Source organism: Colias eurytheme, chromosome 15 (assembly GCF_061535395.1).
Source record: "Colias eurytheme isolate Ceu_HAF_F1 chromosome 15, ilColEury1 Martin Lab GWU primary, whole genome shotgun sequence".
Lineage (NCBI taxonomy): Eukaryota > Metazoa > Arthropoda > Insecta > Lepidoptera > Pieridae > Colias > Colias eurytheme.
Genome location: NC_142994.1, coordinates 452,963 through 480,335, shown reverse-complemented (window position 1 = coordinate 480,335; position 27,373 = coordinate 452,963). Strand labels below are relative to the sequence as shown.

Here is a 27,373-nt window from a genome sequence, read left to right as displayed (position 1 = left end):
ACGTGCAGTCATTCAGTAGTTTTTAACTGTAAAATCTTAGTGTAAAATAGTAAGACGTAAATTATATTATTCTAGAAAATATTGATAACAATTTTCTCGTCCTTTTTTATAAAATAAATAAATAAATAAAACTCGCTATATAATAATTGTCTATCCCGAAACACGCTCGTTGCTCACCCTAAGTTAATGAACAGCAGCAGACGTCCCAAGCATTCCCCGCGAAGATAAATCCAGTTTGGCAATTTTTTGGACGTCCGGGAGCCGCATACCGCCGCAAATGACTATATAATGTACCGGGACCCGGTTTTGAGCAAAAAACGTGTGATGATTTGTTGATATGTAGCCACTCGGTACAGGATAACTTGTGAACGCGACGTACAATAATTCGGATTAAAGCGCACAATTTTGTTCTATAGAAATACAAAGATAATGATGGACTAGGGATAATTAATTAATGTCTTATCCGAACTATTGTTTTTTGAAATGTAAGCTACTGTTTCTTCTTAAAGAAGCTTAATAATTAAGCAATTATTTAAGCATAGATTGATTAAGCTTACAAGCAGGAATAAGGATTTGAACGACAAACTCCTGTCACCCGAACGTTCGAGTGGTAAGGTAGCAAGCACGTACAAATAGCAAGATTACTAGAAAACTGTTGTTAACCCACGCTTAAAGGTAGAGACAAAGTCAGAAACAGAAACAATTCAGTAGATATCTATTCAAACAGTTCACACAAATAAATTACTTACCTAATATTCACAAAATGTTACTCATAAAAATCAAATGATTAATACAGGTGAAGTCACACAAGATAATTAATAATTACTTTCGTCCAAGTATACCAACAATGGTCGAGTTAAAAAGGACTTTCTCCATTAGTATGGGATGGGAATTTATTATGATTATGAACAATACTCTTTGGGAGGTGTAATGAAAGTAATTGTGCAAGAACTAACAATATAAGAAAGTCGACGTTACCGCATAGCTAATTATATGGTGTAACTTTAAAGTTATTGTTGCAATTATTGTTTACCACTTTCTGCAGACTTCTGCTTGTTCGAAAGAAATAGAAGAAATGGATATTTCTCATACTACATATTACTTCTTAGTTAACGGATGCTTTATTGAAACTGGAAGGGAAAGAACCTTACTATACCACTTTCAGAGCTCATGTGTTATAAAAGCGTCTCTTCTTTTCTCGAAAATAAAAAAGAGGCGCAGCTTAACAGCAGACAATTAGGTACTAAAAAGCTCCACTAACAAAGAGAAGGCTTCCCAAAACTATCAAAAGTATATGAAACAAATACCAACTGGGACATATAGGTTTCATTTTAGTATTAAACAGCTTTCTGTGTAACCAACCCCACTTGTAAAAGAGAAAACGTATGTTTTCGAGACGTTTTCCACTTACCATGTTTTTAGTGTCGATCGTTATAGCGACATTGTAAATAATTTACTGAGTAATTTTATAGAGCTTTTATATGGCCGCATATTATATTTAATACGTCAATACCAATTTTTAAAGAAAGTATGTAATAGTACTATAGGAGATGGAAGTTTTTATAGGGTTCCACATGATATGGATGGCGAATGCAAGGAAAGTTGCTGCAAATATGTACCTAATATAGATAAAATTATTAAACTACAAGCGTAAATATAACATATAAGCAATGAAGTAATAAGCACATCTAAACCAGTCCGCAATTAACGGTTGATATACAATGAATTGAACCTGTTTTTATTATTGGCGAATAATAATCTTAAATAATTACTGTGTTTGTACAATCTGAATTTGTTTTTATAATTATGCGACAGCCGCGACGGCTCCGTGTCTTTAATATTATAACGGCATGATTTCGTTTCGCAGTGTTTTTTTATGATAATTAAACGTTTATTATTGTTAAACTTTCAAACGCATACTTATAAAGTTTCTATGTTTATGATGAAATTAAATTATAATTTTTAAAGCTTCATTTCGATATTTTTTTGAGTTTTTGGCTATCACACTGTTTTACATAATATTTTATATTTAACCCAGTAGAGAAATCATTGGTAGTTATAACTAGTACATATAATGGTTTGAGGTCAAATTGGAAAAATTAACATGATTCTAACAACGTTAGCTATGTTTAGTTAGGTATGATTACAATTTTAAATCTATTAAATTTTTATGTATGTAAATAGTACATATATCACACGTCTTCTACACTCGTTGCAAACAGAATATTTTAAGTATTCTGCGATCAAGTAAAATAAACTTATTGTACGATACGTATGAACCTTAATTTCATATACCAAATGAGCCTGCAGTCATTGTAAATGCAAATAACATTCAGAGAATCGGCAATGGGATGTATGCCTGATTTCAAGCGACGTCTATAATTAGCAACACTTTATGGTTACGTTCACCTCGGCCATCGAACACTAATGCTTACAAGTGCATACTTCCCGGCATAATGCGTATTCTGCATCACATCATTCAACTGAAGCACTCGTAATTCGCTTATCAATTAACCTCCAATGCTATTTATAAGCCACCATCTTCGGCCGCCCTAAATTCGTTCCGCCGTAAACTTAGAAAGCGACCGTAAACTTTATGGAGTCGCTTATAACATAGGTTACGGTGCCGTCATTCGGCGGGTGTTACGGTGGTTACGGCGAGTTACACGATCGCCGAATCTGAACGGTATCACTAATCGGCATCGCATCGTGTGTTAGCGCTGTAGCGGGGCTAAACAATGGTTCTTGGAGTAACGGTGGTCGCCGAAGAGGCGGCAGTGCGGTCGGTGCGCTCACGCAGTCATGCTGTGTTCCGCGCGGTGTTCTTGTTTCCTCTGTCGTGAGCTTCAGTCTTGTCGCGCCGCTGACACCCGCAAACCCCCGAACAAACACAACATGTGTGAAAATTTCATACTCAAAAAATCGGACGCATGGGAACCTATGAAATTCATAAGAGGAGCAGCCAGGCTTTCAGTGCGACACTGGCAGGGCCGTGAGCCGCTCGCTCCAGGGAAACCGCGTGTCCCGAAACACAAGTCTACCAGCTGCGAACAGCTGTATCAGCAGCCCTCCGAGGAGCCTCCCTACGCGTTGCGGAAGGCTCCCAGCACAGACAGGATGAAGCATGTTGAACATAAGCCGTTGTTCAAACTGCTCGGTAACTCGAAATCGAAAAAAATAAGTGATGCGCCTGAATCGAATGTTAGGCGTAGTGTTTTAAATTTTAGAAAAACTGAGCAATCGAGCTCTAAAAATGTCCATGAAAAATATGTGCCGTTACCAAAAAATTCTACTTCCTTAGAACATATTTATAGTGAACCGAAGCAGTGGAACTCGAAATATGATGAATGCTGTCGCCCACCCGTTTATCAAAGCGTTGAAAAGAAAATCGCTGAAAATAAAGCGGCCGATAAGAAGCCATACAACAATCGTCCTCCTTGCTATGACGAATTGGCTGAAAGATTATCTCATGAAAAAAGGAGAAAGACACAAGATGTCGGTTTGGCCAATAAAATTACACAGAATAACAACAAAGTTGTTATTTACTTTGGCGATTCCCTCATTCGTAAACACAATGAGGAGAAAAGAGAAGAAATTAAACAAGCACAGGAGAAAATCCAGAAAGAGGAAGTGATTTATGCAAATCATGAAATGGAGGACGCAAATAATCTTGGTATCGGGAGGGAAGTAGATAAGGGTGGAGGAACACAACTCGTATCTGAAGTGGAAGTGCCAGAGGCTATTTATTCTGAAATAAAGACTGAGGAAGTACCTGAGCCAGTGCCGATAAATGACGCGACCTATAAAAAGGATGTCCGTGAAACGATGAGCTCTGATGGGTTCTTAATAGTCGAATTCGAAGGGAATTTTGAACGAGCTCGTCAGCTTGTAGAAATAGTGCACGGTGGGAGTGGTGTGGAGCCACACGAAGCTACAGTGTTGGACGACGACGAACAGTGTGACTGGAGCTTTATCCAAAACTGGAGGAAACGGTTTGTTGCTCTCAATATATTTTACATCTATCATAATTTAGCACGATCACCTGTCTAATACGTAACTTTAATTTATTCATAAGAAACCGTTACGGTGTAACCGTGTGTTATTTTCTTTACTAATATTATAAACGCGAAAGTTTTAAAATTATTTTTAGATTATTTCATATTCGATAGCACAAAAATAAGAACTGGTTAGAAGTTATAAATTTAAAGCAGATCAGACAAAATTGTAGATGGTAATTGGAAAGAATATTCGCTAATTGGTAATACATACATGTGGAAAAACGTGGGATATCGCTCCTATATGATAATTATGAGTCCAGGAAGTGAGTCCAAGTGGCGCAAACGCATTGTTTACGATCTTTCGTACACAGATAAGCCGTAGTTACATAAATGTCTAAATTATGCGGCTGCGATTACGGCTTTCTTTGATTTAATGATTTCAAAGCCGCACCGATTTTATCTGCAATACCATATATATAGAATCCCGGATTAATAAAATCTAGTCCATCTGGCACTAATTGCGTGCATTCAGCAATTATAATTTTGAATGTGGACTGTTGTGAAATGTTTCCTAATTTTGCAAAGTTTTTATTACTCGTACTAGTTACTTTTATTATTATGTAAAGGGTCCATTGATACAATAGCTCAGTCAGTGAACTCGTGAGAGCATCTTCGTATAATTAGCTGTAATATCTCTTGTACCTATTCCATTCACAGAGCTTAATTACATGAATAAAACTAGCGCGTCAATGAGTTCAGAATTATAATTAGAAATGAGAATATTTTGAGTTAAATTTGGAATAATTTTGTTATTAATGTTTATTTTTTAAAATACAATTAATTATCTTGAGCTCTTTCTACAAGTGCATAATTTGCTTATTACTATAACAAACCTCTCGGAAATGATACCTATATTATTATGGGCATTATCACGAATACTCATAAAAAATAAACTATTTAATAACACTCAATAAACAAAATAATGTCAACTTTCTCAAGTTCCTCTATAGGTAAAATTAATTCGTTATAGTATTGAGTAATCAATTGAATAATTTAACTTTCATATTTTATCACTTTGAATATCATTATATTTTCAAATTTTATTAGTCTGTGTTTTGTCACACTTCAAAAAAATATTTTAAGCGAAGATGTTTCGAGTTCAATACTGAATGATGAAAAATGTTTTCAATCTCTGTTTGTCACTTGATGCTCTAAGGAAAATCCATCAGTGTTTCGGTCACAAATGTCTGTCCGTACATAGGGGTCACAGAACCTAAAAAGTAATAACTTTTAGTAATAACCTCATTACCTAAATTGTAGAGCATTAGCATAGCCTGCTAATTATAGCTATCGCAATGCTGCAACTTGGCAAACCTTTGTAAGTTGTAACCTTACGGATTGTGTTCTATAAAATGTCACAAATATAAATTACTAGCGGTCCACCCCGGCTTCGCCCGTGGTACATATTTACGTTTTCTCTACATAAGAACCATCCTCGTTCTTCAAGGAATATAATAAAAAAAATTTATCGCAATTGGTCCACCCGTTCACGCGTGATGCCGTGACCAAGGAAAACGGGTTTCATTTTTATATATAAACTAGCGGTCCGCCCCGGCTTCGCCCGTGGTACATATGAAAAATAGATGTTGGCCGATTCTCAGACTTACCCGATATGCACAGAAAATTTCATGAGAATCGGTCCACCCGTTTCGGAGGAGTATGCAGACTAACATTGTGACACGAGAATTTTATATATAAGATATATAGATATAGATAAATTATTAATTGTATTCTTTGGCCGTTTCACAATTTCAATAATAGAAAACGAGAAACAAAGTTGTATCCAGTCTTTGTTAGTACCGTTACAAAAGCGTTTCATTTTATTACTTTGTTACTATAATTGAAGGATTTATTACATATCCCAATACCACGCAATGCTCTAAATTTTCATAGAAATATTTCTTCATTATTAATATTAATTAATAATGAACAAATATTTCTATAAAATATTAATTCTCAAAAGATAATCTACGATATTATGACGTCGATGTTTACGATCTTTTGACACATATCTCTATAAGATTAATTACATAATATATGGTGATTTCATCTGCTTCAAACGTTGCTTTTATTAACGTAACATTAAAATAAATATAACCAACTAAATAGTCTAAGTACTACTTAACTCATTAAGCATATTTCATCCAGCTACACGAGCTTGTTATTTTAAAATGGTACCCACAGGCCAAAATATTTTGAAATGAAATAGGCATAGAGCACAATACTAGTAACATCTTCTATATCAACGTATCGTTCAATAAGAAGTCAGTCTAACAAGAAATTTGTTGCTCTTACTTGAAAAGCTCTGAAAAAGCGAGGTACATTATAAAATGTAATAGAATAGCAGATACAGGGATATGTTAGTTTCCGCGGATTGTATTGTTTTTGGTACCTCGTGTAGCCGTGATCTAGCATGTTAAAAATAAAATTGAAATGGTATGAGGAACGGTCAAGGACGCATTCAAATGATAGGATCATCTTACCGTGAATAATCGAAACCGAATTACCGGCTCATAGGAAAACGAATCGTGTATCTATTAAAATAGAGATATATTTGAAATAGCAAAGCGTACCTCTCTAAAATAAACCATTGTGTTTCTGCTTGGATGACAACTCCACATATAAACAGACACATTTGAAAACAATCATTATAATACAGTCATCAAGCCTCAAGGCCTCTACTTATCCCTCCTTTTAAAACTGTCAACACTTCTGCATACCTAATGCTTCGTATATAAGATGTGTTATTTCCTATAGGTACATATAATAAAGAAAAAAATCTGCAATTTTTTTTCTTTCTATTAATTGCACGCCTCATAAGCGAAGCGTTGAGGTGGGTACTACTGTCACTTCGCGCAAAACATCTGATTTTTCAAACTTAAAATGTCTTTATGTATCATACATTGCACTTGTAAGATAATACATACACACACATATTAAGAAAAAACACTATTTTTAACGTTCATGATATTTTTGATGTCATTTTTGTTATTTAAACTAGTTAAAAAACAGTTTAAAAAAGTTCTGTCTTGGACGTCCGTGTGTCTGTATGTGCGGATCCTTTTTCTTGTTAACACGATAGCGACCGAAATACTTTACTAATCGAGTCTTTTTTTTTCTCTTACGCTTGAGTAGGTATGCTCAGGAATAGAACCCTTTCATTTTTCAGGGTCTGATTCGATGTGGTTTAATTGTTATTAAATAAACAAAAATAATAATTAATAAATATTTATTAAAAAAAAATTATGAGGCGTGCACTTTTGGATTTTCCAAATTATTTTGACAATTATTGTGGTCTTTTTTAAAGGGTTTGCGTCAAAATAATATATAAAGAGGGCATACCTATAAATCCTACCAACAATTTAGCAAAAAATCCATCAAAGACCCTATCTATACAAGACCCTTTTCTACAAGATGGTCCATCGTTAAACGAACGTAGAGCTAGAGATAGTGCGAGAGCATTCTTTCGTGATCTTCTAGTGTAAACCAAAACTCGTATTCAGTGTTGTTCAGTAATCAGAACATTGCATAGAATCTTTTCCAACGCAATATGAACAATTAAAGAATGCTCTTTGCTTGTTAACACTAAAATAAGTTGACATAATAACGCCATAATAACGACATAATAAAAAATACGCGTATATTCGTCAGTTGCACAACTGTTTACTAATAAAACTTTATTGGCATTTCAATATTTATGTTTACACTTTCGGGCATAACTCTCTTTTATTGCTGGATTGATCTTTTATTTATTTCTTGGCAGTTATCGTTTTGCTTGATTCGCTTTTAATGTTGAGGTGTTTAAAAAGTTTTTTAGTAGGTACCTATAGTTTTGGCTGAGAGATGAGTTGAGTGCTTCTATCTTTCGTTATGGATTATTCACAAACTGAGTACGTATCTTTTACTAAAGTACTTGAAAATATTAAATGCTATAGGTATTACATTTGAATACTAATTCATAGTACTGATACCGTTAGACGATGAATGTACCGGCATCCATATTCCATGTATCAGTTCTTTGTATCTACATGTAATGGTGTCTACTGTCCGAGTAGAACGCGTTTGTGACTTTTTCCTTTTCAATCGACGACATTATTATTATTTATTAAAGCAATTATTCTTTCTTGTTTAAAATTGAATGCCTATGCGAATTATTGATATCATAGCATTAAAAAACTGTACTTTTACAGTTATTCATTCGTTAACTTTTGTCTCTATTCAATTGAAGTTCGTAAACCTAGTCTACTTTATTCAGTATCTAAACTTCGTTTCGTTACTTTCTTCGTATCATGTAATATTTGCATAGTTCCTGAAGTTTTATGTATAAGCATAACAGAGCTGAAATCGATCATGTTTTTCACTATCTAACATCTTCATCGTATAAATTATTACTCCATTTTACGCTCTATTCACATCAAGTTAAGATTGAATCTCCGTCAATTAACGCAACGATTTATTGATATACCCGCAATTATAGCGATTGTTAGCAATGCGTGAGATTTCAATAAAGTTGATAGGAAGAGTGGAGTCGTTTTAATCAGCCGTTTCCTCATGCTTACGTAATTATGTTCACACAAGAAACACTTCCATAACTTAATGTTTCCTGGCGAGATAGCTGACAATACGTGTTCTGTCACTTTCGGTTTTTTGTAGTTTTTTGCTATCGGTGTAATCAATACTAGTTTTTGTGATACTACGTTTGACAAGAAACAAAGTCAACCGTCTGTTATCTGTATGTGTGATCGTGATACACTTAAAAACAACTGCACTTTCTCTTGATTTTGCTTCTGTTTCACATTAGTCATCTATGCACGATGCAGTTACATCATAGAGCAAGAAGAACCTTGTCAAATTCAAAACCAGGAACATACGATTTATTACGCAATATGACAAAACCACGTTTATGTTAGTTTTCAAATTAGTTAAGTATGATAAATTAGCTAATTATGTTTAAAAACATGCTTTAAGTTTATAAAGCTACTTCCAATCTTTATGTTTTATTTTAGACTATTTACTTATTGCTTGTTATGAAAACAATGCAATTATTGCCATTTAAGCCAATGCCATAGTTACCTACCTTGTAAAAATCTTTGTAAAATACTTTATCAGATCAGACTCTATCTAAACTACACTACCTACTTTTATATTATTATTATGTAGATTACCAATGTTTTTAATCATACAGTCCTTGGTAATTTTTCCATGTATCAATTGAAAAAAATCATACTTACATAGAAATAAAATCCTTACTTCTAAAATATAAGAAAATAGTTTGAAATTTTAAATGATAGAGTTCTGCGAAACTGAATTGCATACCACAGATTATATTCTTTGAAATCGGTTAAATATAACATGTCGAATAAACGATGTTAATATATTCATAATATCAGTCAAAGCATTAATAGAAAAGCAAATTGAATATACAAATGGAACCTGATTACGTCTGTTTTTGAACCTGTTTCTAGATTTTATAACATCTGATCAAGACTTCTAATCGAGTGTACCGTTGCATTATTACTTAATGTAGCTTTTAAGTTGTAAAGTTAACATGTTAGTAATGAATCTTGACTTTCGATGCATTCACTATTAATATGAAATATTATTTTCTATGCTACTAATTGCCCCGGACCGATAGAAATTCTGTTAATTTCTTCATTGTATAGAATAAAAATCTGCTCGATTTCACTAGATTTCAACTGGTATTTATGCACTAATTCCGAAGGTTTCTCTCTTCAAAACAACGGCGATACTTTTGTATTTATTTTGTAGTTAGTCCATACAAATGGTAAAATAGGAGCTAGGAAAGAGTTCATCAAGACAGAAGTAGCAAACATTACACTATCCCTAAAGGCCTATAAATATCTTTCAGGCTTCTCTCTATTCTCTACTTTTCCCAAAGCTTCGAGCATCACGCATAAGCTTCCTTATAGCTGTTTGTGTTTCTTCTTACTTCCATAGTTGTAACCTGTGTTTTCAATTACATAAATAGTTCATGAAAAACATATTTAGTTACAGACGATTAGGAACATCAAAGTATCACATTTAACCGCCAGCGCAGTCGTTTCGCGGCAGCATCAGTTCGTCACGCGATCGATACGGGTTGCAATGCTAACCCCTATACCGTTAGTAATGCGTAGATGACCAGTTTGTGAAAACGTCTTTGCTTAATATATTACGTGAGCCAATGCGTCAGGAATAGGGTCACGTGCTGATATGAACATATAACTGCAGTAAATTGCGCGCAGGTAATCTGAGAAAATTTATGTTTGCTGACTGTGCACAGAGTTGTAGCACGTAGGGTTGCCACAGGTTGGAAAAATCATCGCGTCTGTTAATAATCGAGTATTTGTACCTACTATCATTATATTTTAGAATTACTTAAAAATAATAAATAAAACTTCTCTTTTATATCCTATAAAATTTTAACGTAAGTACGAAGTAATGGTTACACGCAATTAAAACAAATTACATATTATGTAGATTAACTCATTACAACATAATTTACATAAATTACTTTTAAATTACACATCAGACGCTTTACGCTTATAATTTAAATTTCAATAATGGTGTTAGTACTATAAGTATGAATGTCTGAATTTCAGCCTGATAATTTTGTACAAAGTACCTAGGTACCTATTATATCACTTATATCAACTCTACCTTAGTACCAGAAGAAGAAAGATAGAGCTACCAAACTCTTTCAATATTTTCCACAAAAAACAAATTCTTCATTAAAATAACATTAAAATACATAGGCATTACATAATAATATTTTAAAAGAATTTAATATCAAATATAGTGTTTAGCCAAACTTCCGTCAACCTCAGCTACCTATCCACTACCTACAATACAACAATCTTCCAGGCCATCCAGCGGCTCCCGGCCCTCCGACGACACGTGGTGCGGCGCGGGCGTGTCGGGCGCGCGGGCGCTGCGCGTGCGCGTGGCGGGCGCGGCGCCGGCGCACGCGAGGCGCCTCTCGCCGCCGCCGCACGCGCACCGCGCGACCACCCCGCCGCCGCCCACCGACCCGCCTGCTAAACGTATGTATGAACCCAAGATGAGTACCTAATATCTACATATGAAAATAAATCTCTATTTCCATTATCCGGAATCACTCTTGAACTGTTAACAAACGCTTTGGAAATTTGGGTCGAAATAATAGGTTTCTTCTACGTTATTTACATACAAAATTCAATTAAAAAAAATATATTTTAAAACAATATTATAAGCCCCACACGAGAGCTTTTCCGTACCGTCCGAAACGTTGAGGTGGCCAAATAATATACAAAATGAAGATGCGATTCATAGCTTTATCTAAACTCTATAGTATTCTTTGACCTACTTATTCCAACCACCTAAAAATCAAGTAGGTATCAAACCAACACAAATTTAATAATTTAAAGATATCTTTTATCTGCCCTACCCACGATGCACTCACAAATCCATTCTAAAAATCTACACTAACGTAATAACGATAAGCCCCATCATTTTCAATCACCATGTTTTTCATACAGTGGGAGGATAGTCATAAAGTACCGCAACCTAATTTCTCCTGTAGTCTCTAGTAGTCACGATAACATGCTCCTCGTACGATACCAGCCCATATACGGAATCCGGTAATAAATCCAACCAACGCTAATCAAGAATATTGCAATAGCCATTCGAATAAATAAGTTTCCTTCGTTAGATAACCGCGGACACTTTGATCGTGTATCATGGGATCTAATAGTCGGTAAGCCACTTTGCGTCATATCGCGGGAAATATCTGGATATTATGTAAATGACGTCGATTGGACACATCCAGCGTAATGTGATCATATTTCAAAGGATCAATGGTCGATTAATCACGTGTTTATAATGCAGATAACTTATTTGATAAAGTTAAGGTGTGACTTAATCAGCAATAGCAAGATGTTTAGTATTTAAATAGCTATTTTAATAAATGAAAAGCCAACATTAAATGTAATCAAAATTCGTAAAATTACTTCAAATTTGGAAAATTATTTTATAGCGTGATGCTAAGGCGTGATGCTAACAATACAAAGGAAATTGTTCGTTTTAAGCAAAAAGCATAATGGGAAAGTAGATGAAGCTGTATGTGCCAAATGTCGTTAAATAGCAATTATTGTGTTTGCACATAGGAGTACCTATATAAGTATTAACTTATTTCGTCACAAAGAGATGTTGCAAACTAAACCATCAAAAGCCTTAAATGATATGGACTTCAAATTTCCTAATGAAGCGAATCATTAGAACTTAAAATGCTTATTTGAAGAGTACCTATAGAAAGAATTCAGGGAAGTCCTAGGAACATAAATTTGCCATATTTTGTATCTCCATTCTACTATTCAATGTATAATGGACATTCTTGCAGAAGATGTACCTATCTAGTTGGCATCTATTTGAATAAAAGCTATGATCGAAGTACCTATTCTAGCTAAAGCAATAAATACCAACAAAAATGAACACAATGAAAAAGTCAATAGTCACGATATAGTTTCAAAACCGCTAATTGCTCGCTTTGCATATGTTGCATCGATATTAGAATAAATTCGAACGCTTGTGTCATGTGTGCAACTCAGTAATTTCTGTTTTACAATGACGATAAAGCAATATTGCATTTTATTGACTAAGCCCGATGTCGTTATGTTGTCCATAATATTATGCATTGGTCAATTATGATCCTTGAATTTGTAGAACAATTAATGTGTGATGATTTAAGGTAAATTAATGTTGCTGATATCGAAACACAATAATTCTAGAAATAGATTTGTCATTTTATCTAGATGATGTTTTTTTAACAGACACACTTGTGATTGATGTTAATTGATATTCTTTGTTTTTAAAACCTTACTATTTGAGGAAACTTTTTCGTTCGTTAATTTATTTCATACTTAGGTAGGTATGAAAAATGTGATAATGAATTGAAACAATTTTGTTGAATTTTATCATAAACAAAGAATAATTCAAACTGAAATTGTTTATTCGCAAGAAATGCAATATCGAAAATTTACAGAATATTTACAGTTAATACAATAATAAACCTTTTGCATAAAAATGACCCGAACTCAGAACATAGGATAGAAATAAAAGTGGACTTAAATGACACTTAAACATAACAAAGATTATATCCCACAGCAAACCCAGAAGAGCAGCAACCAGTCACAGAAGACAGTCCCAGCACCGCACAACTGAAGCCAGTCAGCGCTGTCTCCCAGATCACAGTCGCCAGTTCGCCAGTCCGTAGTGCGCCTGTACAGAGCAGCTATGCACTGGAGAGGCGCAAACATGATCACCGGCCGGATGCTGCGCCTACGCAGGTGAGAAATAAATCTAATTTTTTTCTTGGACACTAAAGTCTAAACTCTGAAAATATTAGTACTTATAAATCTTGATCGGAAGAGCAGAATAAGGGGTGTTAATGCTAAAGTGGCAATCTAATAAGAGATTATTATTTCATTGCTTAAGTCATTTGCTTTATTTCCGTTGTAATTTATAAAAACAAATATTATAATCCCTTTCTTGTGATAGGAAAATGCGTTTACGCATATCTAGGGCATCTGGGGATAGTAGACTATTTATTATTCCACTGTATTCTTAGTGTCACTTTCAGTCCGGTCGTGGGTAATGTTGTTGTGGGTGGGTGTTGTATAATTCATATGGGAATGCTATTGTCCTATTTATTAAAAATAAATACTGCTTATAGATACTGATAACTATAATACAGTAATCTTTCGAATAACTATTGATGCGTTGAAGAATTAATAAGGAAAACAAAACTTACATAAAACAGCAAGCACGTAATAGAATTACGTAGTCTTAGCAATGCAATTTGAAACAATGAGTACAGTGGGACGAATGATGTATGACATAATAATATATAATAACTGATCCTAGCACCCTGGGGAAGTTGGTAGTTCTTGATATAAGATTTAATATGATTAATGCTAAAGGTAAAAAAGTCTAAGTAAAAACCAATGTAAAGCAATATCATTCAAAAGAAAATAAACTTACTTATTAACTTCTTGTCATAAGTGAAATTAAAGAAATTTTTAGAGAAGTTAAACCCATACAATTAAACTTTCATGACATTAAAAACACCAACAATCAAGCAAACGACGCAAAATAAACGCAGACCACAAGAGATTTTCTTTTGTTTCACGTGGTATCCATTACGATGCGTTCTCACACTTGTTGCATAACATGATCTTTCACATTCGTGGCCACATCAAATGAGTTTTTATGTCAGAGTCCCATCTCCAGCCACAAACTATCTCTGCGGTTTTCGTGTGACTTGTCAAGTGCTATAATTGCTGTAACCGAAGTCAACGATGCATGCTGTAGTGCGATGTGTATGAACGGTTATTTAACCATTTAATAGCTGGCGAAAAATTACGGATCCGAAGCACGATATACGTAATAACAACAATACAAGGATAGGACAATAATTGATTGAGCGATAAATGAAAGTAAAGAATATAGACGGAAAAATATATTGAATCAGATAAAAGCAGGCGAACATTGGAGCAATAAAAATCTCTTCCTATTTGACTAAGAATCACATTGGTAAACAAAGTAGGTACAACCAGAAAAAATAATCTTGCCTTTAAGATATGCTTTTAGAGAAGTTTAGTTATTTATGCATTTACTAAATTACTCGAGTCAAAAGTATTTTGTTATGTTAATTGGAACGATTATTATACACATGCATCTGATAAGATTGCGTGTAACGGCGTTTTGTTAATGTGCTGTGACGCTTGTGGTTGATCATAAATAGGGCTACTAACAACTAATAAAGACTGGCATTTAAAATATTACGTTACGCAATAACAACATTTAAAATAATAGTCCTTAAAAGGGAACCATTAATGCCAAGCAATTCTGCATTCTGAAATACTACATTATTAGAATGGAAAATTTTAAAAGTTACATATAATTCTGAAATATTGAGGTAATTTATAAGATAATTAATCAAAAGTTTTGTTCCTAAAAACTGTTATGTTAACATGCCAGTTTATGCTAATTGGCTCGGGCAGTAGGTACCTCATTCATTATTTTTTTATTCACTGTCCAACCAAAGGTCAAGCAAAGTTTATCAAATATACGACTAGATTGTATCTATTTATCAGTCAAGTTATTAAGGTGGCATCGCGATCGTACGTGAGATAGCTCTATCAAATAACGGTAGCAATTAAAATTCCTGGTCACAAATATTCAGTGTCTGAATTCCTTGGTTCCTTTTGGTTTTGACCCGGATTTCAAGGGTTTCAATAGGCAGCTCCGGGTCAGTCTGGCCGGTCACGACTTGGCTGTTTAATTATTTTCTAATTATAGTGATTAACGTGATTGTGTTGATAAAGAGGAGCCTATTTGCCCTTCACTCTTTAGTGTATGTGATTTTTAATATTGATAGTCATTTTAAACTTTTGCATTGAAAATATGATTTAACCTTGTGGCATTAAAATTTCTGTTAAAAAGAGGCTCTCTAATTTGCTACAGTTTTCCCTAAGTGGAATTTTATTTTTACAATGTTTTGCAACTGTTTACTTACTAGTTTTATTTTTTTTTTTTGTTTGTAAAGGCCTCTTTTTTGGTAACCCTAAAGTCAATGTGCCGTTTAAGCTTCAATACTCATTTCATAGTGAGTCCAATGTAATTTAAATTTAAAACCGTATAACCGTCGGCTATAGGGAATAATAAAACCTTTATTGATTATAACTTCAACAGGATCTATTTGAAATGTCCAGTGCGCTTTATAGCAGGGATTAGAGTTTACTAGAGGTAGTGCTGGTAGCAGACTCGTTTTAGCACTATCACGATTCGCGAGCAATTTTATCAAAACATTTTGCATATTAATTATGTAGATCAAAAATTGTTAGAAAGTTTATACTAAATCTCAGACATGTTGAATCGTTAAATATTTCCTTATTTATAATTAGACAAAACAAAGCTAAAAATATCTTACCGAGTGTTGACATTAATTTTCGTCCAGTAGTGTTTTCATTATAATACTATACTGAACCTAGATTTACAAGAATCGGTCGTTGCGTCGCGCTAAACTGTCGCGCATTACCACGCTCGTGACCAAGCCCTTACGGTGGTAGTAATTTTGATCTGTCTCTATTGACTAGCGGTAACTATTCGTAAATCATTTAAGTTGCTGGCTCATTGTACTTTTATGAGTAATCATTTATCACAGGTTGTATTTTAAGTCGTAAGACAATGTAAAATTTTACATAGTTCTAAATAATAAGAATCGTTCATCGCTTCCGATTTTATTTTTACAACAATACTATTATTCAATTACAATAATTATTGTAGCATCACCTAAATCCCAGACCTAAAGTAGGTCTTTTAAATTAACCTGATTCCCTCCATTCTCCGCATTAGCACTAACGTTTGACTGCAGTTACACCCAGTCATTAATCTCATGTATTTCAAAACATAAACTAGTTTAAAATAATGGACAATAGTGTGATAATTTCGAATAATTTGTTACCGTTTCAACAGTAACCGTGTTACGGTATATTTATAATTCTCTGAAGGTGATCAGGCTGATTCGCTACGTTCAAATTAAAATGGGACTGAGCACGCCAACCACAAATTAATGTTACGGGATTTGCGGTTTTATCATTGCTGCTGGGAAAACTAGAAAATGTATTTTACGTAAGATGTGGTGCGTGCCACCAGCGAGTGATAAGGGTCGGAAGTAAAACTATATCGCGGGGAATCTATATACTCCATTGAAAAGTTACATTTGGGGTACATACTCCATTGAAAAGTTACATTTGGGGTTGCATTTTTTAGAGGACGCAATTTTATTTTTTTGATGTGTAGGGGGGGTCCCGGGTCAGTATGAAGCTATCACCAAGTTTGTGGGGTCGCCACCCTTGTCCCACGGCCGCCTTCTTGAAAATAGCGGTTGATATGGTTTTTACGATATATCTCTTAAACTATTTATTTGATGAAAAACATTGAGTAACATTATTTGTTGCAAATTAAATTCTCTACAACTTTGGTCCAGTAACTTTTTGTCGTAGAACTATAAATAAAAAAGTTATAAGTGAAAATGTTCAGAAATTAGAGATATTTATATTTTTCAATAAAACTTTTTTTTATAATTTTACGAAGAAATGATATCAGACCATTTTTGTAGATTGTTTTTCGAGGAACAACTTTTATATACAACATTTTGTCATTAAGTAAATAGCTAAGATTTTACAGCGCTCCGAAGTGAGTACTAATTTTCAGTATACTGTATAGATCAGAGTGATCTATACAGTATACTTATATTATGTGTGTAAATAATAATTTGTCATCAGTAATTGTTTTTTTTTTGTTATTATAATATTTTTAATAATTAATTTTGCAATATTATTAATAATTAATTATTGAATCTTTTCCCCACCACCCAGGAGATAGAGTCTGGAAGCGCGTTTTTTTTACGTCGAAAAGCTGGGCTGAAATGTTCTGCAGTGTGCTTCCATTGTTGTGGAGTCTGGGAAAAGAGCCAATAGCCAATACATATATTATGTATAGTTACTACTGAAAAATAGTACTCACTTCTGAGCGCTGTAAAACCTTAGCTATTGACGTAATGAAAAAATGTTGTATATAAAAGTTGTTCCTCGAAAAACAATCTACAAAAATGGTCTAATATCATTTCTTCGTAAAATTATAAAAAAAGTTTTATTGAAAAATATAAACATCTCTAATTTCTGAACATTTTCGCTCATAACTTTTTTATTTATAGTTCTACGACAAAAAGTTACTGGACCAAAGTTGTAGAAAATTTAATTTGCAACAAATAATGTGAACGATATTTTTTTATCAAATAAATAGTTTAGAGATATATCGTAAAAACCAATCCAACCGCTATTTTCAAGATAGCGGCCGTGGGACAAGGGTGGCGACCCCATAAACTTGGTTTTAGCTTCACACTGACCCCCCCTACATATCAAAAAAACAAAATTGCGTCCTCTAAAAAATGCGAGGTTAGGCCTAAAAAATGTAAAATTTCAATGAACTAATAGGTATCTGCCTCATTCTATGATGAGACAGATAATAATAATATACAGAATTCACTTTTTTTTTAATTTTGCTTCGTTTGGATATTTCTAGATGCGTTGTAAAAATGAACATGAAAGTTTTCTGGAGTATGTACCACAGTTGTTTGAAGCTTTGCCTAAAGAACCTATTTTATTTAGGTATATTTGCAGTGATCGTCTATGCGAGGTTTTTATTAATATTCAGAGTTTCTGTATTATTTCTCTGGTTCACTTGAAAATGTAATTTTCTAGTCACAACATTTATTACATCAACGGCACCTGTGAGCGCACTCGGCTTTCCCTTTCATCTCTTCCCACAGCTTTTCCACGAGATCGTGGGACAGACAGACAATGATACAGTTTTTATTTACAACTTTCGCTGCATAACGCCAAGTAATCGCGGTAATCATGACTCTGGCTAATTAATGAGAAAACAAATGCTAACTACTCATTCATTGGAGTCTCGATGAACTTTCCAATGCGTTTTGCGTAATGTTTGATAATCTGTGAAAGTTATCACTTATTTATATGCATTATATTATATTAGGTTATGTAATTAGATGAATATACAATATTCTTGGAAATCAAATAAATATTTATTTGTTTCGATGGAATGAATACATTATTGCTATTCAAAATTGGAAATTATTAGTCTCGATTATTATTAGTTTTTGGGATGACGATTAATGAAAGTATTATTTTACAAAATAGCTTCTATTGAATTAAAGACATTACATTACGTGGACTACCTACGTATTTTCTTATTTTGATGAAAAATTCCTAAATTGGCAAAATTTACTTAAATATTTGAGGAGCAAATTTAATTCAATACAGCTGATAATAATAAATAATTTCCAGAATGGTGTCCGCGAATGCAACAGCAGTTCGGATGAAAACAGGTCGTCCGGTCACGCGTCCATGTCGGACAGTGGCGGGGCGGACGCGGCGCGGGATGAACCGCGAAGACCGAGACAACCTCCACATGCAAGGACTAAACATAGACCTAATAAGGTAAGGATTAGGATAATGTAGGATGTTTCTTTTTAAGAAGGTACAGCAGTGTGTTGGAGCGTTGAACGCCCCGACGTTGGACTTTGAATAGGTACGATTTATTTTTATCTGGACTGCAAAATTTTGGAAATGAAGAAAGGTGATGAAGATGATTTGAAAATGCATTTTACGGCATGCAAATGAAAATAGATAGATTGAATATATGTTTTATTGAAATTCTAATGGTATCTGGATTTGAATAATCACCAAACCTAATAAACCGGAATTAATTAATGTTTATAAATTTTAGCAATAGATCTCGATACGTAAATTTTTCTTCTCTCATTACAAATCCCATTCTCATATTCCAGCTCCAATCCCCCTGGCCAGGAGGCGGAGGGCTGGAGGACATCCGCTCCGCCATCAAGCAGCTGACACTGAGGTCGCGCGACAGCAGCAGCACCGCTACCAGCGCTTCTAGTGCTGCTGGGAGTAATGGCGCCACAGGTAATAGCTTTATATTGCTTTAACCGTTGCACAATACTAACTTGTTATTTCTTTAACCTTTACAACAAAGCAACTTAATATTTCTATGACCTTTGCTGACTGGCTGGACATTGCTGTAACCTTTATACTATACCAACTTATGACTTTGCCAGATGGGACACTTACTTAGCGTGAATCAGAACGCTAATCTAAAGGCATGCTATGACGACGAATTGTGTTGTACGCGGTAACATACCACAAACAGAGCGACGACGATCTGATGTGCGCTAAGTACCTACGCGTTCTATCTGGCTTAGCCAAAAATATTGCTAATAACCTGTTCACTCTAGTTTAACACCTCTACAAACGTCCTTACTTTGATATATCGATTACCCCATACTAGTTTTACACTTATTAATTTTATCTTCATCATAATACATAATTATAATCTATCTCCTTCACATTTTCCTAGATACTTTAAAATTTAGAATATTAATAAATTGAATTAACTAGAGCTATACAATAAAACCAAACAACAAATTGCAGAGACCGGCAGCGCCACAGACGCGCGCCGGCGCCGCGCGCCGCTCGTGCGGCAGCCGTCGCTCGACACCGTGTGCACTAACGTCACTAGTGCGGACGAGTTCGTCTGGGTTGACTCGCATAATAGGTAATACAATACCATAAATTATAGCTTGTTTTTACCAATCTATCAGCTATTATCCCACCTCAGTAATCGAAGCCAAAAGTCATGCTATGACGTCGAAATAATCCATATTAAAACCCATAACTGTTTCTAGAACCATGATCAAATTTTTTTTGTCATTATAATTATTTCCAGTTTCAAAAAAAGGATCATTCAAATCACTGTATATTTTGTTTTTTATCTCAGAACTTTCGACTGAGTGAACGAATTTTGACAATACTTATTTTATTTCAAAAGCTGGTACCTCCCTGTAGTCTCATTTCAATTTGGTTTAGTATTGACAATAATTATTTGCAGGCGGTTTAGGTTTTTGTTTAAAAATATTCAATGTAAATGTTTATATTTTACAGGCTGGTAGAACTACGCGTAGTGCCGTGGACAGCAGCAGAGATAGCTCGTCTGCTGGCGGCTGGACGATGTCGGGAGTTAGCTGCACGTCTTGCACCCGATACACCACCACGACTTGCTTATCTACTGCAGAGGTACAGTTGCGGCTAGCATTCAACTCAACTCAATGAATTTACTACTAAACTCTTCAATATTATGAGGAATTCTCATAATATTAAAGAGTTTAGTAGTAAATTCATTCGTGTTGACCTAGATCTAGCAATAGCATTTGACACAATTTCTGTCACTAATTTGATCAAAAACATTGCTCATAATGTGTGAATGTTTAAGTTTTAATTAAAGTATTCGATGGCTGTTTAAAATACGAAACACAATAAATGAAAATAACGAAATCATCAGTCATGTTGTTTTAATTTATAAGGTGTCCCCGAAGGAAGCGTGTTAGGTCCAACCTTGTTTTTCACCTACATAAATTATTGTCAAATTGAAATTAACTCGGTTAAAATCATTGCTTTTGCTTGTCACACAATCCAGCTTTATAACATAAATGCAACTTTTTTTGCATTTTCTTTGGTTTTAATTGACATTGACATAATTCAACATGATCTTTGATAATAATATCAAAGTTCAGGTCTAACGTTACTATTTTAATTTTCAGAGCTTTAGTTCGAATAGCACGAGAGGCTCAGCGCCTGTCACAGAACTTTGGTTTCTGTTCCAAACATGAAGTTGCTGGCGCGTTTAGAATAATTTTGAGCACGCCGTTGGCTGATTCGTGTATAAAGGTAAATATTACTTTTTAAAAGATAAAAATAGAGCTATGATTGTTTTAAGCAGGACTTAAGAATCATCAATTCAATAATTACATACTATATACATAGTACATATATTATAATAATTACATATTTGTGTGATGAATATAGATGCTTGCTCTGTGTCTACAAGTATTTATTTCAAGTTATATAATATGTATGTTTATCAGCCCTCTGGTTTCCATAACACGAGCGAAAGCTTAGTATGGGATCAGCAGGCCGAGACAAATGGCAGACGAATAGAATAACATTTTTTTCTTGTAAGCCGTGCGGCGTGCGTGTGGTTCTCTGTCTGTCTCTCTAACTTAACACTTCGTTCCATCCGGGTGTCCCTTGACATCGCTCAAGTTTTTGAAGTGAAAACTTCTTTAGCGGCGTTGAGCACTTTTTCTGTAATGGGTATAAAATCTTAACTCGCGTCAGGACACGTGACCTGATCGAAAAAGCGTAAGACGGATACCATTCCAAAATATCAAACATGCTCAACGTTAATAATCAAGTTTTCACTTCTGCCGGCACTCCCGGAGTGCAACCCGTCTTTTTTATTTATGTATGTATGTATATATCGTAAGGGCTGCGGTCGCGCGGGCACGATGTACGCGACGTCGGGCAGCGCGGCGCGGCGGCTCGGCTCCGCGGCGCGCGCGCGCACCACGCTCGCGCCGGGACGCTTCCTGCGCTGGATGCTCGACGTGCGGGTCGCCAGCTTCGTGCACGAGTGAGTCGCACACACACACACACGTGTAGACACGAGTGAGCACACGCACATACGTGTAGACACGAGTGAGCACACGCACATACGTGTAGACACGAGTGAGCACACGCACATACGTGTAGACACGAGTGAGCATACGCACATATACGTGTAGACACGAGTGAGTACACGCACATAGACATACCACATGTAGCCACGATTGAGCAGGAGGTAGCGCGCTCACACACACACCACATTCTTGTGGAATGAGGCATACACACACACACACACATATGTAGCCACGATTGAGCGTGGATACACCACATATGCATGTGTGGAATATTGTACGAACACACACACATAAATAGCAATAAGTCATGTTTATCACTATTAATTATTAATAAAAACCGGCCAAGTGCGAGTCGGGCTCGCGCACAAAGGGTTCCGTAGCAGCAAATATAATAAATTACAGTTAAATCAACCTATCTCAAAAACTATAAGAGATACTTTGATCAAACCAAAAATCGTTGAAAGAGTTAATTAGCATGCATCACCTCTATTTTTTTTAGAATTTTATACCCCGTAGTTATAAAAATAGAGGGGGGGGGACATACTTTTTACGACTTTGAGAGCTGATATCTCAAAAACCGTTCACTTTAAGAAAAATGTTTTTTAGAAAACTTTATATCATTTTAAAAGACCTTTCCATTGATACCCCACACGGGTATGTACATCGAAAAAAAAAATTTCATCCCTCAGTTACATGTATGGGGGGCCCCACCCCCAATTCTTTTTTTTACTATTTAGTGTCATATTTTTGTAGCGGTTCATACAACACATATTCCCATCAAATTTCATCACTGTAGTACTTATAGTTTCCGAGTAAATCGGCTGTGACAGACGGACAGACGGACAGACGGACATGACGAAACTATAAGGGTTCCGTTTTTGCCATTTTGGCTACGGAACCCTAAAAATGAATCAACGCCATCTACTAAATTCATGTTTTCGTAGTATACAAATAAAAAATAATTCAAAAATAATTTTTATAAAATCATAAAAAAAAAATTAAAACCAAGCATAGGTACAATATCGAAAAACATTCCCCAACTATTATCTTTTAAAAAAACTATCGCCAACTTCCACATTCCACATCTAAACCTATATTTTCTCCCAGATACGCAGCAGTATACCTCTGCGCGGGCATGGAGACACTCCTCGAAGAAATTGCTCTGATCGCTGGAGCTGGTTCAGGGTCTGCTCCCATCACACCGGCCACAGTGGACCACGCGGTGGCTACTTGTGCTGATCTGTGGGGATTACTGCAGCCGTATAGCCATTTGAACGCGGGGAGAGTTGCTTCAGGTACGTCAGAATATATTTCCTAAGCACAAAAACACATAATATGTCTTAAAGTAAGTTAAATATTGTTAATTCCTGAAGCTGTATCTTCTAGTATATCATCATCAGATATTTCACACACTGTATTTAATCAGTCTTATCAGGTTGTTCAAAACTACAATTAAAATACTACAATTTATATTTAGTAATTTATTTCACGTGGTTCCACTGGTAACTTTCAGCGTAATCCAGGAAAGTTTATTTTTGCAAATGAGCAGTTTCTTTTTTTACGAATAAAATATAATAACGTAACTAGGATGAATAAATTGGGTAGAAAATTTTCACGATTACAAAGTAGAAATGTTAACTAGACGTATAGTTCTTATTTGGAAGATTTGTAGATGTCTAGCTAAACAATCTTAAACGTTTATAAAGTAAATACTTTATTTGTAGGGGCACTATCTTTATCCCGTTGGGAGTCAATGAGTTCTCTTGGATCAGGATCCGGTTCATCATCAGGCGCGCCCAGACCGGAACATCGCCAGCTGGGGCTCAGCCATGATTCCGGCATCACTACTAATGGCTCTGGTAAGTACATTCTCTCTTTTACACTTATATCATCGATATGATAATATTATAACAATCATTGCAAATAATACGACTTAACGACTCGTGCGCAATTTATTGGCCAATATATTGCACTTAAAGTTAAAACTTGGGTCTTCTTATTTCAATATCCATATTGTTCCTTAATTTCACACAGTATTTAAAATAAATAGAGAAAGAAAAATGAACATCACAGCAAAGAATTGATTATATTTTAAACGGTGCAAAAATTGGTCCTTAACAATTGTTCAAATTTTTTTAAAAAATATAAAAAAATCGATCATTAGGTGGGATTTTAATTCGCGTCTTTCGCCATTCTACGCTTTTTTACGCTAAAAATTATATTTATTAAGCATTTAAATGCTATAAAACTAAGAATATCAAATTATTTATTCATTTACTTTTTTCATAACTTTTGCTTCTGCATTCGATTATTTTACTTTATTACTACTACCTTTATCCTTATTATATCATCTCCAGGAGGCTCCGGCACCTCCGGTTCCAACACCAGTTCAGCAGACTCCGCTGGCTCCATGAGCTCAGCGGGGTCAGCGTCAGTTTTGCTGACCACGTGTGCGGGTTCAGCGGCTGAGTTACGTGCTGTGCTGAGACAGTTGGTGGGGAGACACCCGCCGCTATCACCTGCGGGGGAAAGAGCGTTGTATTACTTTATGCGGTGTTCACAGGTTAGATTGAGTTTACTTATTTATCCAGCACCTTCTCTTTAGCAAGCTCCGGCACATCTGGCTCGAATATTCTGCGCATTTTATTTAATTTAGACAATATATTCCATAGTACAATTTGCGATCTACTATTTTCCAGTATGTGGCCCAATAAAATTGACTAAAAGTGAGAATTTCCAAATTTAGTATTGGTGAAATATTCCTTAATTCTTAGAACAAAAATTTAAATTAGACAGCCGATATATTTTGAGACTCTGTTAAGTCATAATATTATATCGTGATGTCTGTTATTATTATTAAACTAATAACTTCTACAAATAATTATTAATTACAAATAATTTAAATTACATAATTATCTATAAATAATTGCAAGCATCACCCCTCCCCAGCTGGAGCACACCACAAACGGCTCAGCCTGCGGTGCAGCTGGCGCACTGTGGGGCGAGCGCGGTGCGGGAGCATTACCGCCGCTCGGGGAGTGGCTGCGGGTTGCACGGGCACATGCTGCACTGCGACCCCCGCCCGCTGTTACTGATGCTGATGATGTGCTGCAAGCTGCAAGACTGCTACTGCCACATGCTGACTGTCCTCCACGGCCGATCACGTGAGTTGCTTTTAGTGGAAATGAAGTATGGGGCTAGGATTTTTTAAACTGAAACGAAAACTCGCTTCGTTTAAATCAATAACACACTCACAGTTGCTTTAACAAATTCGTGATAAATTTTTGTACTTGTTCCAATATTGATTTGAGCCGACAGACGTTGTTCAGTCTTTTAAAATGGCCATTTGGATATTTTTACTTTTGGCGTTAATTTCTTTCGGTTTTCTTTCATTAAATTCTTATTCTTACCTACGAACAATTACAGAGTAAATGAAATCTGTTCATTTGTTCACTCGTGAAGTTGTGACGAAGAAAAAATATCACATTTCTTTTTCATAATTAATAATGTTGTAGTTAGATTTACTTGGCTAATTCTACTCCGTAGATACTGCTTTCCGATAGTAAATGTTAAATATATGTAATGACGATTCAAAAGCGCTTCTAGAAGTCTGATTGCATAAATAAATGTTTGAGTTTGAATTTCAAAATGTTTGTGTACCAGGCTAGAAGAAGCGATCGAGCCAGCATGGTCGCGCTGCACCCGCACGGGCGACGAGCTGTCCCGCGCGGCGCTCGGGCTGGCCCAGCGCGCGCTGCTCAGCGGCCGCCCCGACCTGCTGGGGGGCGTGCGGGCCTTGTTACCGCCAGCTGGGATAGACGCGACTGACGCTGTGGGGATGACTGTGCTGATGAAGGCCGCGCTGAACGGCGATGACCAGGTGGTCGCGGTGAGTGCTAAATCATAATAAAATAGTACTTGGAGAAATTTGTATTGGGTAAAGCCATAAGTGGTCATGCAGGAAGTGAGATTAGCATTTGGGAAAAATATGGCACGAGTGTTAAAAAATGGAAAAAGACTGAGAGTAAGAACTTAGATTTCGTAGCTCATAAAATGATGTCAGGAACGTATGTTTATAATCAACTATGAACCCAAATTGGGTCATTGAATAGTTAACGATATCAATCAATAACAAGCATCTCCAATTTTACAAATAAAGACACTTAAAAGTACCTATAATACTACACTAATACTATGTAAGCTTTATATAATTGTTATCTCATTCCAGATGCTTCTCGAAGCGGGAGCAGACCCGAACATAGAGACCGGTGGCGCAGCGGCGCAGCACAACGCGTTGCTGTCTCCGCGCGCGAACGCACAGCACAGCTCGCCTGCTAGCACGTATACACCGCCTACTGCTGGTGAGTTACCTATTGGCATGTTTAATATCAATCAAGTGAAGTAGTTATATGACATCCGTCAAAAAATGTTATTAAAATAATCTGAAAAAAATCAAATTAAAATAAGTCATACCTATTAGCATGATATTTAACAACAATTAAAGTATAAAATTAGTAGTTATATGACATCCGTAAAAAAGGTTATAGAAATAATCTAAATCAACAATAATAATTTATAGATCCGGCTCGAAGGACCATTGAGAATTTAAATCGTAGAAAGCTATCTAAGTTCGTTTCAAATGTTAAACATTGGACATTATAATGACAGACATTACTATATGTTAGATACTATAAACTAAATGTAATGCTCACAATTCTCCATTTAGAAAGAAATTCACACACAACGTGAATTACTCTCACATCACTTTAAATAAAATATCACTGATTAGATACATAATATTATGTATCCGTTAGATACATAAGCTAATTTGAAGTTCTAGTTTTATCTAGAAAATCTTGTCTTCAATCTATCACCTCTACGATTCTAAACGATATATAAAACGCTGATATTAATAAAACATACTCCTAAAGAAACTAAAACGTTTAAAAACGATAGCTGATTATTAAATAAAACAATCCCACAGGTTGGACAGCACTAGTATACGCGTGTAGCGGCTCGAGCGCAGGCGGCGGTGCTGTGGATGCCGCGAGACGTTTGCTCGCTGCTGGGGCGAGGGTGGATGGTGCACCTGCTAGGGGAGATGATGTGTGCACGATTACACCTTTACAGGTATAAAAATTATTAAAAATAATTACCT

At 35.4% G+C, this 27,373-nt stretch overlaps 1 protein-coding gene across 1 annotated transcript in view; it reads left to right on the top strand.

Annotated features, from left to right (window-relative positions):
- The first annotated feature begins 2,738 nt into the window (after positions 1-2,738).
- Positions 2,739-27,373, top strand: part of LOC149902092 (ankyrin repeat and BTB/POZ domain-containing protein 2) — a 44,114-nt gene continuing 19,479 nt past the window's right edge. Inside the window, exons 1-16 of the mRNA XM_090110459.1 lie at positions 2,739-3,992; positions 10,923-11,101; positions 13,200-13,381; positions 18,968-19,120; positions 19,471-19,606; positions 20,132-20,255; positions 20,642-20,773; positions 21,298-21,424; positions 22,024-22,169; positions 23,323-23,510; positions 23,940-24,074; positions 24,573-24,778; positions 25,165-25,379; positions 25,879-26,104; positions 26,444-26,576; positions 27,200-27,345. Coding sequence (XP_089966585.1) covers positions 2,803-3,992; positions 10,923-11,101; positions 13,200-13,381; positions 18,968-19,120; positions 19,471-19,606; positions 20,132-20,255; positions 20,642-20,773; positions 21,298-21,424; positions 22,024-22,169; positions 23,323-23,510; positions 23,940-24,074; positions 24,573-24,778; positions 25,165-25,379; positions 25,879-26,104; positions 26,444-26,576; positions 27,200-27,345 — 3,618 coding nt within the window. The 5' untranslated portion in view covers positions 2,739-2,802. The remainder of the gene's footprint in view (positions 3,993-10,922; positions 11,102-13,199; positions 13,382-18,967; positions 19,121-19,470; positions 19,607-20,131; positions 20,256-20,641; positions 20,774-21,297; positions 21,425-22,023; positions 22,170-23,322; positions 23,511-23,939; positions 24,075-24,572; positions 24,779-25,164; positions 25,380-25,878; positions 26,105-26,443; positions 26,577-27,199; positions 27,346-27,373) is intronic.